Source organism: Diadema antillarum, unplaced genomic scaffold, assembly GCF_040938485.1.
Source record: "Diadema antillarum isolate AM-2024a unplaced genomic scaffold, OU_Dant_1.0 scf00000103, whole genome shotgun sequence".
NCBI classification, from domain to species: Eukaryota; Metazoa; Echinodermata; class Echinoidea; order Diadematoida; family Diadematidae; genus Diadema; species Diadema antillarum.
Window position 1 is genome coordinate 6,848,995 of NW_027270992.1, and position 16,529 is coordinate 6,865,523.

The 16,529-nt window shown below is 36.7% G+C and overlaps 1 protein-coding gene across 1 annotated transcript; it reads right to left on the reverse strand.

The window, feature by feature from the left end:
• Nucleotides 1-243: 243 nt before the first annotated feature.
• Nucleotides 244-16,511, reverse strand: LOC139718969 (putative N-acetylated-alpha-linked acidic dipeptidase). Its single transcript, XM_071630413.1, has 18 exons — nt 16,312-16,511; nt 15,762-15,930; nt 14,828-14,965; nt 14,491-14,622; nt 12,706-12,892; nt 10,729-10,819; nt 10,207-10,302; nt 9,942-10,027; nt 9,276-9,395; nt 8,017-8,099; nt 7,358-7,421; nt 6,155-6,222; nt 5,071-5,162; nt 4,283-4,373; nt 3,133-3,391; nt 2,574-2,655; nt 1,994-2,083; nt 244-454 (listed from the first exon to the last, which is right to left on the reverse strand). The coding sequence occupies exons 1-18, from the start codon at nt 16,509-16,511 to the stop codon at nt 244-246; spliced, it is 2,259 nt and encodes a 752-aa protein (XP_071486514.1).
• Between the last annotated feature and the right edge of the window lie 18 nt (nt 16,512-16,529).

The following is a 16,529-nucleotide window of genomic DNA, read 5'->3' on the forward strand; positions in this document are numbered from 1 at the left end:
ATAAAGAGAATAATAAGAAAATTTTTGCTTCTTTTGACCATAAGTTCAAAAATGTACCTTACCTGATATATCATTCAAAAGGTATTATTTTGTATTTTATGACAGAGACCGTACTTCAAAATCTTCGAAAATGGACTTATCGGTTTTTGCAAACAAACTCTTCATATTGTTGTTGTTGTTGTTGTTGTTGTTTGATACAATGTCCAATCCTGGTCAGTCAGAAATGAGTTCAACATTCAAACATCAGAATTTGGTGACATCCCTGAGAACGGCGCTACCAGCCTCAAAGGCATGGGTGAGCTGAGCGACTTGCTGGGCGACAACCTTCCATCGACCGTACTGGTCGGGATCGTCGTCGATGTCTTGAAGAGCATCAATGATTCCCGGAAACACTCCCGACGGGACCACCTCGTCGCTCCGAGAGGATGTAGCACGCGATGAGAATGCCAAGTGCCTGATGAAAGTAAATCCAATGAAATTATGCCTGTGTACTGTGCTCGACTATAATGGTTTGATTTGATTTGATTTGATTTGATTTGATTTGATCCTGTATTATCATTGTACATGAACATACATGTACATAATTGGAGCCATACATAAGTAATATACATAAACATCAGTTGTTAACAAAATTTTTCATCTTCATGCCTTTACATAATGTTCAGCAGAAACGTTTCAGTAATACAACCGTGCAATGAATAATACAGTAGGGCTATACAGCTTAAGCGTGGCTTGATTGGCGGGCAGCCCTCGTACATAATACACATAGAAAAAATAGGAAGGAGGGATGGCATGTAAAATGGCGTATATCTAAATTCAAATCACGTCTAACTTCCAGTTACATTTCAATTCATTCACGCTTCCAGTTTGCTCACATTGCCTGTTGCCGCCAATCGGGCAAGAATCGAGCAAGCTTTCTAGTTGTCAGGATCAAACTTTGTTATAAAAGACATACATAAAATAATGTTGTGTTGTAAAAGCCCATTATTAGGTTTTATTTAAGTTCGATATAAAAAGAAGTGATATCGTGATTTTTTTTTTCAGAACAGATTCCCAATATCGTGTCGAGGTGAAAAAGAGTCTAGCCTTGGAATGAATTATTACATGCGCAGTAATCATATTTCATTGTTAAAGTTTTTTTAAAGCACTTTGATGTCAATATTATGGTAATAATCATTATATGTATGTATGTGTATATATATATATATATATATATATATATATACATATACATTTATACATATATATGTATATACTTATATATATTTATGATAATACATGTATGTGTGTGTGTGTGTATGTATGTGTGTTGACATAATCATTATATTCTTACACGAAAAAAAAATGACAAACAGAATGATATACATATACTCTGAATGAAGTACTGCAGTTTATCTGTGTTTTTGACTCATTCCAATTAGAGCTAAATGCACAACTATACCTTTCTTTGGCTGAATTATGAATATACGGCATTATCTGATACACAAATGTGACATCATAGACTCTTAGGATAAAACACTCAGAGCAAACGTGTCTGCAACCCATCACGGCCCTACCAATGATGAATGTTATACGTGCAGATATACATGCATGGATATAGACCAAGGATTCGGTATTTTTCGTGTTTGGTATAAAGCTAAAACTTTAGTGATGTTAACCCTGAAAGTTGCAAGACGTTGTGGGAAGCCTTTCATCTATTTCTCTATTTCTTTATTTTTTCATTTTTTTATTTCTATTATTTTTTGAGGGGGGGGGGGGGCTTCAAATTCAGTCCAGAGGTTGTTGAAGGCATCTTTAAAACGGCGGTTGCAGAATGCATTAATCATTAATATCACCATACAGAGGGAAAAGACAGCAAAGTTCTACAGTGTTTAAGATTGAGCCTCTATAGTGTTTAACAATGTTCAACCACCACAAGGTAACCTCGTCTCTATCCCTCACTCCTCACTTTAATAGCCACCAGGTGCAGACATATTTGTCTGTATAAACCTACCTGTCCAGCCGGTCCACTCCGGGTAGATCCCCGAGAAAAGCCTTGTCGAGAAGCATCAGCTGGTCATTGACTTGTCTCACGGCAAGAGTGCTTGTGGAGACAGCAGGAAAAAAAAAACAGAAAAAAAAAGTTTCAAGACAACTCATTATATCAGTTTAGCTCTTATATACATGTATCTCTCACTGTATCTTTTCTCTTGTTTGCATTGGAATAATGCATAATTAGACGCATAAATGAATTTCTATACATGATAAAGATTCATCCTTATTGTTGCTTGGATAACTTTTTTTTGGGGGGGGGAATGAAAAAAAAGTTGGAATTAAATTTTTTGTTAACTTCTAAATGTAGTGATCATTAAATATCATTGTGATCTTGTTTTTATTCGTGAATGTATTCAATTTGATGATTTTATATGTTTATCCCTTTGTGGGGTAGGTCATGATGTCTCTATCTAATACGAATATGAAATACATATTATGTCATTCAGAGTGCCATTGTGAATCGCAATTTTAATCTTTCTTTCTCTTTCTCTCTATCTCTTTTTGCAGCTAATATTTCTAGATTCTTCTCGAAATTTTACCTCGCAGTATCCACTGATGACAGTCGATTCTGGAAGTCATCGCAGACATCTGAAAATTCGAAGACTGCTCTTTCCAGAGGCTCTGAAAAAAAAAAGGTCAAATTAATCAGGAGAAACACTGCGATTCAGATGGCTTTTTGATCCATTCTGACTAAACCATGTGATGAGTACTGCACTGTTCGCTAAACAGTGCTATACACTGATGCAGAAGGCTCTATGCAGGATTCAATTAACGTTCTTTTGATTTTCTTTGCTGGATTTCTTTTTCTTACTTTCTTATATTTCTTACTTCTCACATGCATTTCATATAGGACACTACATTCTCTTGACATTACGCAACACACGTAAACAGGAAAAGACAATGATTTTAAATTTGCTTATTTGCATAACTTCCATGATAATGTCATTTCTCCTTAAATATACAGTGAAGCCCACAGTTCTTATGCACGTCATCACTCATTCAATTGTGCCAATAGGCTTTCCTTCTCTCAATCAAATTAATATATTAACGTTTTTATTCGAAAGAGAGAGCGAGCTTCCCTCGATATCTTTATTTTACCCATTGAAATGCCATGGTCCGCCATATTTTTAGCTTGAGAGCTGTCGTTGAGCCGTAAATACATTCCACGAAGATCACTGGCGTAGAGAGTTACGTCTAACGGCAACACGAGGGAATCGGCCAAGATTCGCGCCATTTCTCCGAAAGTTCGAGAGATCGCTTGGTGGAACTTGTACTCCTGATCGATGTAGGTTTCCACAAGTCTCACCGTCTCGTACGCCGTGTGATACAGGGAGTAGAAGCTCAGCTGCAACGTGTCCTGCAGTGGTATGATCGGTTTCAAATCGATAGTTTATTACGATTGTAATGTATAGCATAAAAAAAAACAAAAAAAAATCTCTTTCAAGAGTGAACGTCCTATCATCATTCACTCTGAAGAAGAAGGAATAATCTGTTTAGTATCCTTTACAAGATACCAGTAAATGTGAAATAAATATTCCTTATGCTACTATACATTTCCAGATGTTACTGTGGTTTTTTTTTTCATGTATACCGTTACCGCCTTATGGAATGAAATAAATGGAATGATGCCTCAAAATTCAACATATACATGGTTGTTGTTGTTGTTGTTTTTTTTGTTAGATACCAACACTGGCAGAGAAAGGCGTAATTATACAGAGTGACTGAGAGAGGGATACATTGTGTCACAAAGACGGGACATGGATATTAATGTCATAAGTGTCAATGATGTATGAATCACTCTGCAGTTTGTCTGTTCAGTCTGATTTTATTTTTGTCGATATCCTTTGCAACTTTATAATATGGTTGAACCTTTTTCGTATAGCTTTATATTAATTTTTCACCACGCTGCACTTGTGCATTTCAATACAAGAAGAGGTTGAATGCAAAAACTGATAAACGCAGTTTTGACCTTTTTTTAAATAAGGTCATCATCAAATAGAGGAAAAATCAAGTCTGTTTGAATTTTAAACTCGTTACAAAATAAACACATTTTTAAAGACATGTCATCAAAATTATGAGTTGCATTTTGATATCTCCCTTTGCTTTTCATAACATTATCTCTCTAATATCTAAATTTAAAAAAAAACAACAACCTGGTACATAGTCTTGTTTTTGCACATTCCTTATCATTACATTCCTGAAATATGGACACTCTTCCTAATCACTAACTTGTTAGGCGTCACCTCACCCTATCATAGTAGTAGTAGCCACTTATACAGGAAACTCCCACTCGTTTTTCGAAGCCTTCGTAGTCGGACCCAGAGCCAATCCTTAGCACGCTGCGTGAGAGATAAATATTGTGACAAGAGGTATGGTGACGAAATTATTACTATGTTTCATGGGAAGTGCATTCTTTGCTTCTGTTTAATGCATTGATCTCCTCTTAAACTGATACGTAAAAGGTGGCAATTTGATGCATAAACACTAATTAGCTTCTCTCTCTTTTTGTATTCTTTCTTCAAGTTTTGTTCAATGATATATAAATCAGTTGTATTATTGACAATTAATTAATCACATCAAAATCAATACAACGTGTGTCCTTGAATTCATAAACACTACTTGATCATTATCTCATCATCACGTCTTTTTTACACACTTACGCACACACACAAACACAAACAAAAGTATATGCACACTTCCACAATTAATAAATGTGACTTATATTTGGTACATTTCTAAGCTTGATTCATCTAAAGACGAGCACGTCAAAAAGGGTGTAACGATTCGTCCGTTATCATGTCGGCTTGTAGAAAGATGAATACCTCAAAATATTCCTTCTTATTAGGGGTAGGATGCGAGTTTGCTTTGAGTGCCCATCAAACAGATTTGTGCGTGTTTTTGATAAATTCCATTTTGTGTAATTACAGTTTATGGATAAAAAAACAACAACAAATCTTTGCGATTGCAGTCTTCTGAGACGCTCATCAGTGTACGCAACACTTGATGGGATTATGAATGTTACGAATAAACACCTACGTTGGTAGATCAGGGTTTTCCGAATCCGGCTGGCGTTCCCGCAAGGTGTCATACACAGTTCTTCTCGTATCTGATGGGTCTGGGTCCTCAACCTAAGATATCAATGAGATAATAGTCCATTAATAACTACAGCAATACAGCAACATCAAATATGAATACCATCATAACACCAACAGCTGTATCAACAGAGACTGCCATAATCTGTTGACGATATTTCTTTTAATGGAGTGGAAAACAAAATGCTCATTATACTCCTTTTACGTATGAAGAATAAAGATAATGATAATAATAACAATAATAATGATAATGATGATGATAATAATAATAATGATAATAATAATAATAATAATAATAATAATAATGATAATGATGATAATGATAATAATAATGATAATAATGATAATAATAATAATAATAATAATAATAATAATAAAAGTAATGATAATAATAATGATTTCAATTTCAGGGACATCTTTTGCGGCAAAAATTGTCTTCAAATTGGGAAAATTTCGGAAGTGAGACAATGAGAAGAAATCGACGAAAGGTCCAATTTTCATGTATATCCTCGCAGTACCAAGAATGAACACTGAAATCAACGCCCAGAACACAGTTATTCTATCAACGAAGAGTTTGAAACAGCTTTTAATGATTCATAGATATTAAATTCATGAATTTTCTGTAATAATAATGATTCTTTTACTACGCCCTTGCAAATATGACTCGACGAGAGAGAGAGAGGGAGAGAGAGAGAAAGAGAGATAGAAAGGGAATCCTACAATTCCTGCTAAACACCAAATAGGCCCTAAATGCGTATTGTATCAGAAATACAAATCTGTAAACATATATGTTTATTAATAAATCATACTGTTTACTTTTGGAATGTGTATATATATATATATATATATATATATATATCAAACGTAAATGACATTGAATACCAGATAAGACAGACATACACAGTTATATGCACTCATTAAACAATATGTAAAGAAAAAGAAAGTGAGAGCAAGCGTGGGAGAGATAGGAGAGATAGCTCAATAACCTTTTGTTAAATAGTGTCCTAATAGTGAACGACTGGTGTTACCTTACTGGTGGCTTCGTATACAACCGGTCTAAGATGGGGCGTGGCCGATGCCCGGAAGTAGAAGTTGTCTGGAGGTGACCCAACAGGATAAAGATGTAAGCAAAATGTGTGTGAGAACTTAATAATAATATGATATCCCTTCCTTACAAAGAAAAGAAACGATAATCGGGCAGCAGGGTTAAAAATGCGCTATGAAACTTTAAAATAAGTTCACTGAACTTCAACCTAATTTGTTTGTGTGTCCTCGGTTACCACCTTCCTACTTTTCGTGTGGTACGTTTTTGAAAATAAAGGCTAAAAATTCATAATTAGAAAACTTTATTTAATGACGCTATCTATCAGTTTGAAGCATATTGCATCTATTTTTCTGTACCTTGATCTCTTCCCAACCAGATTCCCACAGACTGTCCAAGAACAATCAGTTTGTTTCCAGTGGGGCATGGGTAAGTCAATGCAATTCAATTCAAATGTTCATTGCTTTTTAAATTCAATTTCTTCCACAGAACATAATTTTATGAAAACTACAAAATGTTCTTACACACTTAGATAATTAAGCGGTAATTAACGAGTTAAAAGAATGTATTCGTGGTTTCAAACCAAACCTGTTACATTATCTATGTGATCGCTTACCTCTCCAAAACATTTTCTACGTCACAACACTTTCTACCACCTATCTGCTTTCATCCATGCTTCCACGAATTCTTTTAAAGTGTCTTCTGATACATATTTTTCAAATTGATGTTTGTTAACATGACAGAAAAAAAAAGCAAGGATACTGTGGGCTTGCAGGGATGGTACAGTATTGGTGGAGATGAAAATTGGGCTTTCAACTTTTTGCGAGATACCAAGAAAGCACTTATGAAATAGTACAGAGCATACCATTGTTAGAGGAATTTAAAGTTTATTTTAGTAAAATCGGTTTTGGTATAGCTGAAACATCCAAAAACAAAGTAAAACAAAGCGACCGTACAAAATAAAGGTCGGTCCAACACTTTTAGAATCGCTCTGTTTTGGATATCTGATAGCCATTTCAAAACTAATTTTCATCAAATAAACGTTGAATTCCTCATGGAATTACATGCTCTTTCATATTTCATAAAAGGTTTCTCATTATCTCACCAAGAAATGTTAGTAACCTGAAATTAAGTCTCAACCAAAACTATACAATCCCTTTAACTAATCCAGAAAACGTATTAAACAAACCCAAAACTGCAATGTCGAGATTGAGATAAGCCACTGCTCTATCGGCGAGAATCCGGTTGAACTCCTGCAAAGAAATCAATGTTCAAGGAATTACTAACAGAAAGGAATCTTGTATAATGTCATCAAATATATTGACTGTTGGAAATCATAACTCGTGCTTGTAATCATGAAATGTTTTGATTGACACTATTTTATGTCCTTTGTTGATATTTCTTACCATACAAGTTATGCAGAAACAAACCACCAGTATTACACAAAGAACACGGGTAATTTCACTCTCTGACTCTGTACGTGATGAACGTCTATGTAATGTATTAATTCAGACATATACAAAATAATGAAAGTAGAGTGTGTCAAATTTTTACATAAAACCAACCAAATCAAGAAAAATCCAAAATGACACACACGCATACACTCTCGCACAAGCACACACACACACACACACACACACATACAGGAATTGTAAGAACTTACTGCTTTAATAATGGGAAGCATGCAGAATGGTCATGCATTAAATCTATATAGGGGCCTATAAGGTTGATGATATCGTAGGCATTGGCATAGGTGAATGCGAAAAGAGTGCTATGGTTGGTGCTCCAAATTCATGGTCATTATCCCTAAAATAAGTAATCCTGGGAATTCAGTCCTGATAAACTAACCTCAGTCCACTCAATAGAGCCAATCATCCCGAACTCTTCCGACCCAAACGAGAGAAACATCAGAGTACGTCTTGGGCGCCAACCTTGTAGTGATTGTCACATGTAGTTACCAGAGAGGGGGGTGGAGAGAATGACATAACGAGAGGGGAGAGAGAGAATGGAAAATAGAGAGAGAGGAGAAAGAAATACAGACATCAGGCGAACAGACAGAGGAAGACAGAAGGGTCCGTTTCATAAAACTTGTCATCTGTGACAGGCTACTGAAATCCTTGCATCTGACTGGCTGAGAGCAAATTTGTCATAGAACTGTGGCAGTTGTCACTGATGACAAGTTTTATGAAACGGGCCCCCGGTAAGGCATGCGCAAAGTTATTATGCAGTACGGCTATGAAGAGCACAAATAGTAATTTCCATATACTTTTTGACTGCCCAGGGTCCTGTTTTATCAAAAGATAAGATCGATTCTAAATTTCCTTAACACACCGGCTGCCATAGGCTTATCATAAAAAATCAACTTTATAATCAATTTAACTCTTCATAAAACAGGGCCCTGGAACAGACGAAATATACCCCGATTCCTTACCGATGCTGCGATGATCTGATCTGAGAGATTCTGATATCCGTTATTTATAGAAAATGCACTCTTTTTATCTGACGCCTGTAGGACTATGAAAGTCTTCATGTACAATAATGTAAGCATGTTCGATCCACACTTCACCTTATCTTATATTTTAGAAGGCCTACTCATAACCTCATACACTCTAAATTCGTTGGATTTAAAAGTAATCTTATAGACCATGAGGGGGACAAATCCAAATAAGATTATTAATTTCAAATCTAATGGATTTAATTTCTAAATCAATTAGACTATCAAAAAATTGTAATCTTATATGGATTTGTCCCTCCTCATGGTCTTATTAGATTACTTTTTAATCCAACGATTTTAGAGTGTAAGACACACACACCCACACACACACACACACACACACACACACACACACACACACTAATGATATAGGGACAACTTTGAGCAAAGAAAATGAGGTTCCTTCGGGATTCGAACCCGAGATCTCCGGTTTTCCTTTGTTAGCTTATTATTGATAATACGCGCGTGCATGTATTTAGCAGTTGAAGACCAACAACACAAACTCATAACCGACAGTCTGTCATTGATGATGGATGATGGTTACATAATTTAACCCAGACAAAATCAGTTATCGAATTAATTCCCTTGGCATTATGTGAAGAAAAACCCTCACCTTCTTTTTTCAGCATGCCGAACACACGTGATATCTCCATGAGACATGCCGTTCCGCTGGTCGGGTCCACGGATCCAAGAACCCATGCATCACGATGGTTTCCAATGAGCACGTAACGATCTGATTCGGGATCAGCGAAAGGAGAGTTAGATTATAGAGCTATGACTAGCATTTAGTTATGACGCGATCTGAATACATATTGTACATAGCACGTATGCTGTACGTGATAAGGTCGAAAATCTTTCCAGATTGCTTGTTTTAAGAGACCCAGAGCTACTAATGTCTCGATAGGGACCAACATTTCTCCTACAATTGTATTTACTAACTAGGTGTCTTACTGTAGATTTGAAAAGTGCAGAGATGCCAATTCAGGATGGATAGGCCTATTTTGTGAAGCCGTTTATCATGTCGTGTTCATTCTTGATAAAGTATCTTTACTAACGGAATTGCCCCTTTCGCGGAACTTTAAACAGATTTCAATGTTGAGCTTTGAGAAGTGTCATTTGTATTACTACGTAGGCCTGTACTCTGTATCGGTTGCAGTCTTTTGGACTGTAGGATGGTTACAATTACAAACGCAGGCATGGCAGGTGTAATAAATCTAAGAACGTCACCTCACCATTACGAAATTTGAGCTCTCTCCTTCGTTGCCATGGAAACACTCACCCGGCTCAATCTCACCACGTATGATGCCCACTGTGTTGTAGGTCCAGTATAAGCCGGACACAGAATTTACAACCACACGTGTCTTCCTATAATAGAGGAGGCACAAAGAGCAAATTTAACCCTTAATTGACAATCAGACGAGGACGATGATGATCGCAAGACGAAGATTATTATCACAGAGGGATATGACTATAATCATTTACATATTTTTGTAGCATGCACACGGTATAACAATAATGCTGCCTGAGACAATTAGAAAACTTACATTCCCGCGTATGGGGCGTTGAATCCAGGACCCACTGGATAGGTGCTGTTTAGTCCGCCTCTCCAATCCTCTTTAGGGGATGGACCGGCCATGGCACTGAAACCAGCAACAGTTTTAGAGAAACAGATGCTTGGGCAATTAATGATGAATATTACGGCTACGACAGCATATCATGAATGATCTTACATTCACAACGCCTTATACTCCTGACATTTTTAGATTATGTATAAATCGATAAAACATTGTCATTTCTTTAGTTTAAAAACTCAGACAAGCTGTCAATCATACATGTCAGTCGAAAGTATAGTGTTGAGGAATCGACAGTGAAAACGAACTTATTGTTGATGCGATGATATAGTGTGTCAACTTTTGCTCATTTAGTTTAAAATCATTAAATCTGAAAACTCGTGTTCATCTTTTCATTTCCATCGTCATCACCAGTCATCACCAATATGGTGTCCGCTGCGCATGCGCATAAAACTATTACAATATACTATCAAATTTCGTCACAGAAAGGTTTACCTGAGCAGAGTCAAGGCATCTCGAAAGCTGATTGGCTGGACTGGAATCTTGGGTAGATCAGTCTCGTTTAGCAGTCTCCGGTGGGCAAATTCTTTTGTGGGAGAATAATTCAGAAGAGAAATTGTATATCTTTTGTTTTCAATTGAGATTTTTTCCTCTTAAACCCAAATTTCAAAAATCAATGTTTTCTACAATTCTACGAACAATGTAGCTACAAGATGAAGAATGTTAATTCTTGTTGTTTCTTGTGCTGTTGTTATCTACAATAGGAAATGTTTTCATCATGACTGTATAATACCCTTTTGCATTATGAGATCATTTTTTTAGTGCTTAACCAACGTTGAAGTAATTATTGTTTGCAAAATTTGTCAGTGTTATGGAACGTAAGCACATTTACCTGATGTGTCGGAGATATTTATTCTATAAACGTGTAAATCATTTTTTTTTACAACAGAAAATCGCTAATAATCTGGAACAAAATACCACAGTAATACGTCAGTAAAATGTATACATTATGATTTTCAATATGAAACTGATTTTTCTGTCAGATAGGCATTTGTTGTTGTTTTTTATGACAATCAGGAGAGATTTTGGGAAACATTTTTTCCTTCATGTTAATTTTTTGCGACGAGTTGTTTATAATCATGGCTACTACTATTACTTCTACTACTTGATATAGAACACTGAATAATCGTTGTTTATTTATATTTTTTGTTTATATCACACAATGTGATAACATAATATAACAATAATGATGATGATTAGATAACAAGAAATATACAAACTACAAAAGCACTCTAAGAGCGCAGACCTTCACCAAGCAGCTACCAGTAATTTCCACCCATACACACATGCTGAAAATCGTCCACTTTCCCAATATAGGAGCCTTTTGTTAACCTCATAAGGTTCCAGCTGCGCGGCGCCTCGCCCGAGCAGAGCACGTGCTTTAGAGCAAATTTAACCCTTAATTTTGACAATCAGACGAGGACGATGGTGATCACAAGACGAAGATTATATCACAGAGGGATATGACTATAATCATTTATATAATTTTGTAGCATACATATGATATATAACAATAATGCTGCCTGAGACAAAACTTACATCGCCGTGTATGGGGCATTGAATCCAGGACCTAATTTCCCTATTATAGGAGCCTTTTGTTAACCTCATCAGCTTCCAGCTGCGCGGCGCCTCGCCCGAGCAGAGCACGTGCTTTAGAGCGCGTATGCAAACCTCTAATTCGCACAGCTTGAACTCCAAAGTTCATTGACCTTATCTGCAAAAAGATTGTCAAAAATCATTGAAAAATCCATAAACATTTCCGGATCACTACCAAAATTTAACCATCTGTTCCTTGTGTAATTATCAAGTTTTCCTGCAAGTTTCATGAAAATCTGTTCACAACTTTTGAGTTATTCTGCACACACACACACAAACAAACAAACAGGCGGAGATAACAAAAATCATGCAAACACATACAAATGAATGTGCACAAAATACGTGCAAACAACCATACACGAACACAAGCATACAATACATAAAACACATGTACATTATTTACCTTCACACACACAAATATTTACATGATCCAAAATTTACATATATAAAGAAACAAACTTGTAATGCCTTTTTGGCCAAAAATGCATTACCAGTTTGTTTCTTCATTTCCTCGTGGAGCCAATACGTGAAATCTCAACTTGTTTTTATAATTATATTATGTACATTAATAATATATTTATATAGGCCTATATGGATCCATCTTTAGGGATACATTGTTTAGATATCAATGACAGCAGAAGAGCATGCGAATCAATGGGACAGAATAGTTGAAAACGTTTAATAAGGAGACAGAAATTACCAGCCTAGCCTGGTGTGTTTCCTTTAAAAAAAAAAGAAGAAGCCTAATTACGAGAATAGTGTTTTCCTAATGCTAGCTCCATAGAGGCAGAGAAAATACAGACAGAGGGTATTTACCTTTAGCGGGATAGCCCAGAGTTAAGGGATCTCCCTTGTATTTGTTGATGGAGCCGACCTGCACAGCTGTGTCGGGTAGGAATCTACCATCGGGATAGGGGAGACCCACATCCGGAGGGACGGAATAGTCGCCGGGGTCGGCGTAAACCAGCATCGCAACAGCGCCGTACTTCTGTGCGGCAGCGACCTGTTGATAAATCCATTCATTTTCCTTTGAGTTAAAGGCATCTTTCTTCTTTATTTTGGGGATATATTATGCAGAAGACTATACTTGATATCCTTTTAGTCAGAGAATATTACTTGAACATTTTACAGAACTTTCTGAACAGCATCACAAAATTATATCGGACCAGCAAGTTGTTTGTAGATATATTTCATTCGCAATGATAGACATAATAGTCGTGATGTTCTGTGCAGGAATAGTTTGATTGTAAAATGGGTTAAGTTAAACATTTTTAGTTATACATTTTACAGACAGAGCAAAATAAAACCTTTCCAATTGATAAGAATGAAGTTCTCCACACTATAAACAGGTGGCCGCTAAGGCAGGTTTGACTGCGTATGCCTTTACCAGTGAGCTATTTTATGTTTTGTTTCTGTACAGTCCTGATGAAGGTCTAAAGAATAAATGACTGACCGGCTTGGCAATAAAACCACGTTGAACTATACAGCTATACGTCGATTGAATGCTTCCTCTTCTCACTCTGTATGAATGTGTGTGTGTGTGTGTGTGTGTGTGTATGTGTGTGTGTGTGTGTGTGTGTTGTGCCTGTATAGACGTGTGTGTGTGTACATGTGTGTATATGTTTGTGTATTTATATCTATATCTTTTTATCTCAGTGTGTATACATGTACATATTTGCAGTATGAAAAGTATTTTTGTTGAATCTTGTCTCGAATCGTTTATGTGATTTCTCATGATTTTTAGGAGGAACGAGTTTCCCAACCTATAGATATCAGGTATTATAGACGCGTGGTACCGCATCTTGACAAGCTTTGGCGTGCAATGAAAACAAAACCGAAAAGATATACATATAAGAAACAAATGAACTGGTTTTTTGATGACGTTGACCTGATTCGCAGCTTTTGACCTAATGTCCATCCGGTGGACAGGATGCGCTTTACAGGAAAAAAAAACCACAAAAAACAATATCACACAGACCCTGTGAAAGTGCGTATAATTCTCCTTTTTGTACAAATAAGTCCGTATCGACAAGATAACTTGATGTATAATGTTTTCATGCAATATCTACGTTTAAAAGATATTGAACTGAAATAAAATGAATGAATGAATGAATGAATAAATAGATAAATAAACATATAAATGACAAATGATTAAATAAAAAGTAACATACTTCTGTTTTGGTTTCTGTTTTTACTTTTTAGATGAGGACGACACTCAAATTTTACTAATCACTCGTTATCCTCGATACTAATTAAAACCTGAAGTCACAGATTTACTTTATTCATTTTTTTTTCATAAGTCCCTGAGGTGTTGGAGCGCATCACATGGTAATTATAGTGATATGCGCTGAATGAGAAACATGCATTATTACCATCAACCGCTGCGATGATTGAAATACTATAATGTCCCTTTGTGTATTCACATGATAATGGTTGAACGTGTTTCTGTTTTAAGTAAGACTTGGCACTGAAAATACATGAAAACATGAAAAGAAAATGTCAATCAGTCGACGTCTGGATAACAGAGAGTCCGGATAATCGATGGCAGGATAATCGAGGTCGTACTGCACATGATATTAGAGTGATTGAAAAAGAACTAACTTTTGTAGAGCGACCAGCTCCGCCAATTCTGGAGAGGACAATTTTGCCGGTGAAGTTGGCACTTGGATCCAGTTCGTTTATGATGTATTCATAGTCCTCTTCCCGGCCGTAGTTGACGTACATTATGTCACCCTGGGTTTGCATTCAGGAAAATAGAAATAGTGATGACATGAATAGATTTATATTTGAAACATTTATATGCTCTCCGATATTGTACGTTTCTTTCTCAAGGTATTATTTTCTTGTTCTTGTTTCCACACCAACTGTAATATGAAATAGCACAAAATAGTTTGCGTTAAGGAGTTGATGTGTACAAGAAATGAATCTTTATACTGACCATGACGTCACCGGTAGCGGAATAAGCACTGTAAGGGGCGGGGATGCCGTTCTGCGTTAGCTCCTCCTCACCAAATGGATCCTCCCTGAGAGCTGAAGTGAAAACGGCGTTTCCATTGACAGGGTCGATGATTTGCACCTGTAATCAGGGTTCAACCATTCACTAAAAGGGTTATCGAAAGAGATTCAAGACGAATTACATATCACGGAATGAAAGTCACGTTTGAAGTATTAACTCTTTATACTAGTAGTTCCTTTCGTGTGTGTAGGACAAAAAAGGGTAAAAATGGCAACTACCTATATTTCTTCGAGCATAAAAATAATGATAAATGAAATAGTCTTTTTATAGGGCATTTCCAATAAAGACGATAAATGCGCTTTACACAGTAAATTGTCCCAATGACAAGGTTAAAAGAACTTTTGAAAATTCTTTCTAAATATTAACACTGAGATTAATGTAATCACATAGTATTCTAAAGAAGTTCATCAGTTTAAAAAAAAACGCAAATTGTTGGATCAATGAACACAAAGTCAGGAACGTGATTCCGTGTCTTGACAATTGGTTGTGTCCGTCATGATAGGGAGGATGTGCTTGGCAGAGTCCGTCAGTACGAGGAGGATCAATAATTATTGTTATGTCATTCGTGAGATGAAATCATTCGCTACAGATAAGTCACATTTGAATTCCTAAGATGACGTTGTGAAGTATTAGTTCAGTCAACAATCATTTCCTCGTCATCTTTGATAAAAAAACTATAATCACACTTTTATACGTTTGCTCATATCTTTCTTCGAAAACAATATACGTTGCAGTAGTTTAGAGTCAAAATCAAATTAAACGATGTTATCAATTGGCAGCTTGCCCTAATGGTGGACTGTCTTCTTCCCTCCGTACTGTAGGCCAATTGCTTCAATACTAATTCTGTCTGTGGTACCTTGTTTGCCAGTTCTTCATTGTCTGCCGAAGGGCTGTGTTGTAGGTAGACCTGGTAAGGGACCAATCTTGCTGAGTCCAGGCCTTGTTCCAGCCAGGTCTGTCTGATATGCTCGGCCCCTTCTCGATCGGCCGCCGTACCGGCTACGTGGGGCTTGCTAGCGTAATATCTGATTGTGATAATGTGACATGACATTCCACATTAATGGAGTTGTTCCGTTTAGTGTAATATGATAAGTGCGACCCCCCCCCCCCCCAAAAAAAAAAAAAAAATATTGCTGTGAGTTCATGACGTATACCTTTCATTAGTGAGTTCGTCTCTTCATGGTTATACTCATTCTTTTCATCCACCTAAAACATGACGTGGAGTTGAACCATCATTGTATCAGACAACTTAATTGTCAGAAACAGAAAATTGCCACAATATTATTGTTATTAATGGTTTCAACATTTGTGGAGATACTTAAGTTTTTCTCTCGAGGCGCCATGAGTTGTAAATGATAGCCTCCATGGATTTTTACGCATATCAATTTTTTGCTTCGGCTTCTCACCTCAGATTGGCACGAATATTCTCAGTTCGAATCTCGCTCAGAATCCGCTCCGATATCGACTCGTCCGCCGGTCTGTTTTCAGGATTTGAGTCCCCTCCCCCGCCATCGGGGGCCGAGAAGTAACCGATCAGCACGCCGACACCGATACCCACGGAAAGAGTTACGACAGCGACAATCGCGATCAGGCGTCGGTTATCCATCCCACACCAATATTGTTA

Excerpts from the sequence above, each read along its gene's own strand:
- LOC139718969 (XM_071630413.1), bottom strand. The coding sequence starts at position 16,511 with ATGGATAACCGACGCCTGATCGCGATTGTCGCTGTCGTAACTCTTTCC. Across the intron at positions 15,931-16,311 it reads AATATTCGTGCCAATCTGAG|ATATTACGCTAGCAAGCCCC; the intron begins GTGAGAAGCCGA and ends TATCACAATCAG. Across the intron at positions 10,303-10,728 it reads GATGCCTTGACTCTGCTCAG|TGCCATGGCCGGTCCATCCC; the intron begins GTAAACCTTTCT and ends TGCTGGTTTCAG.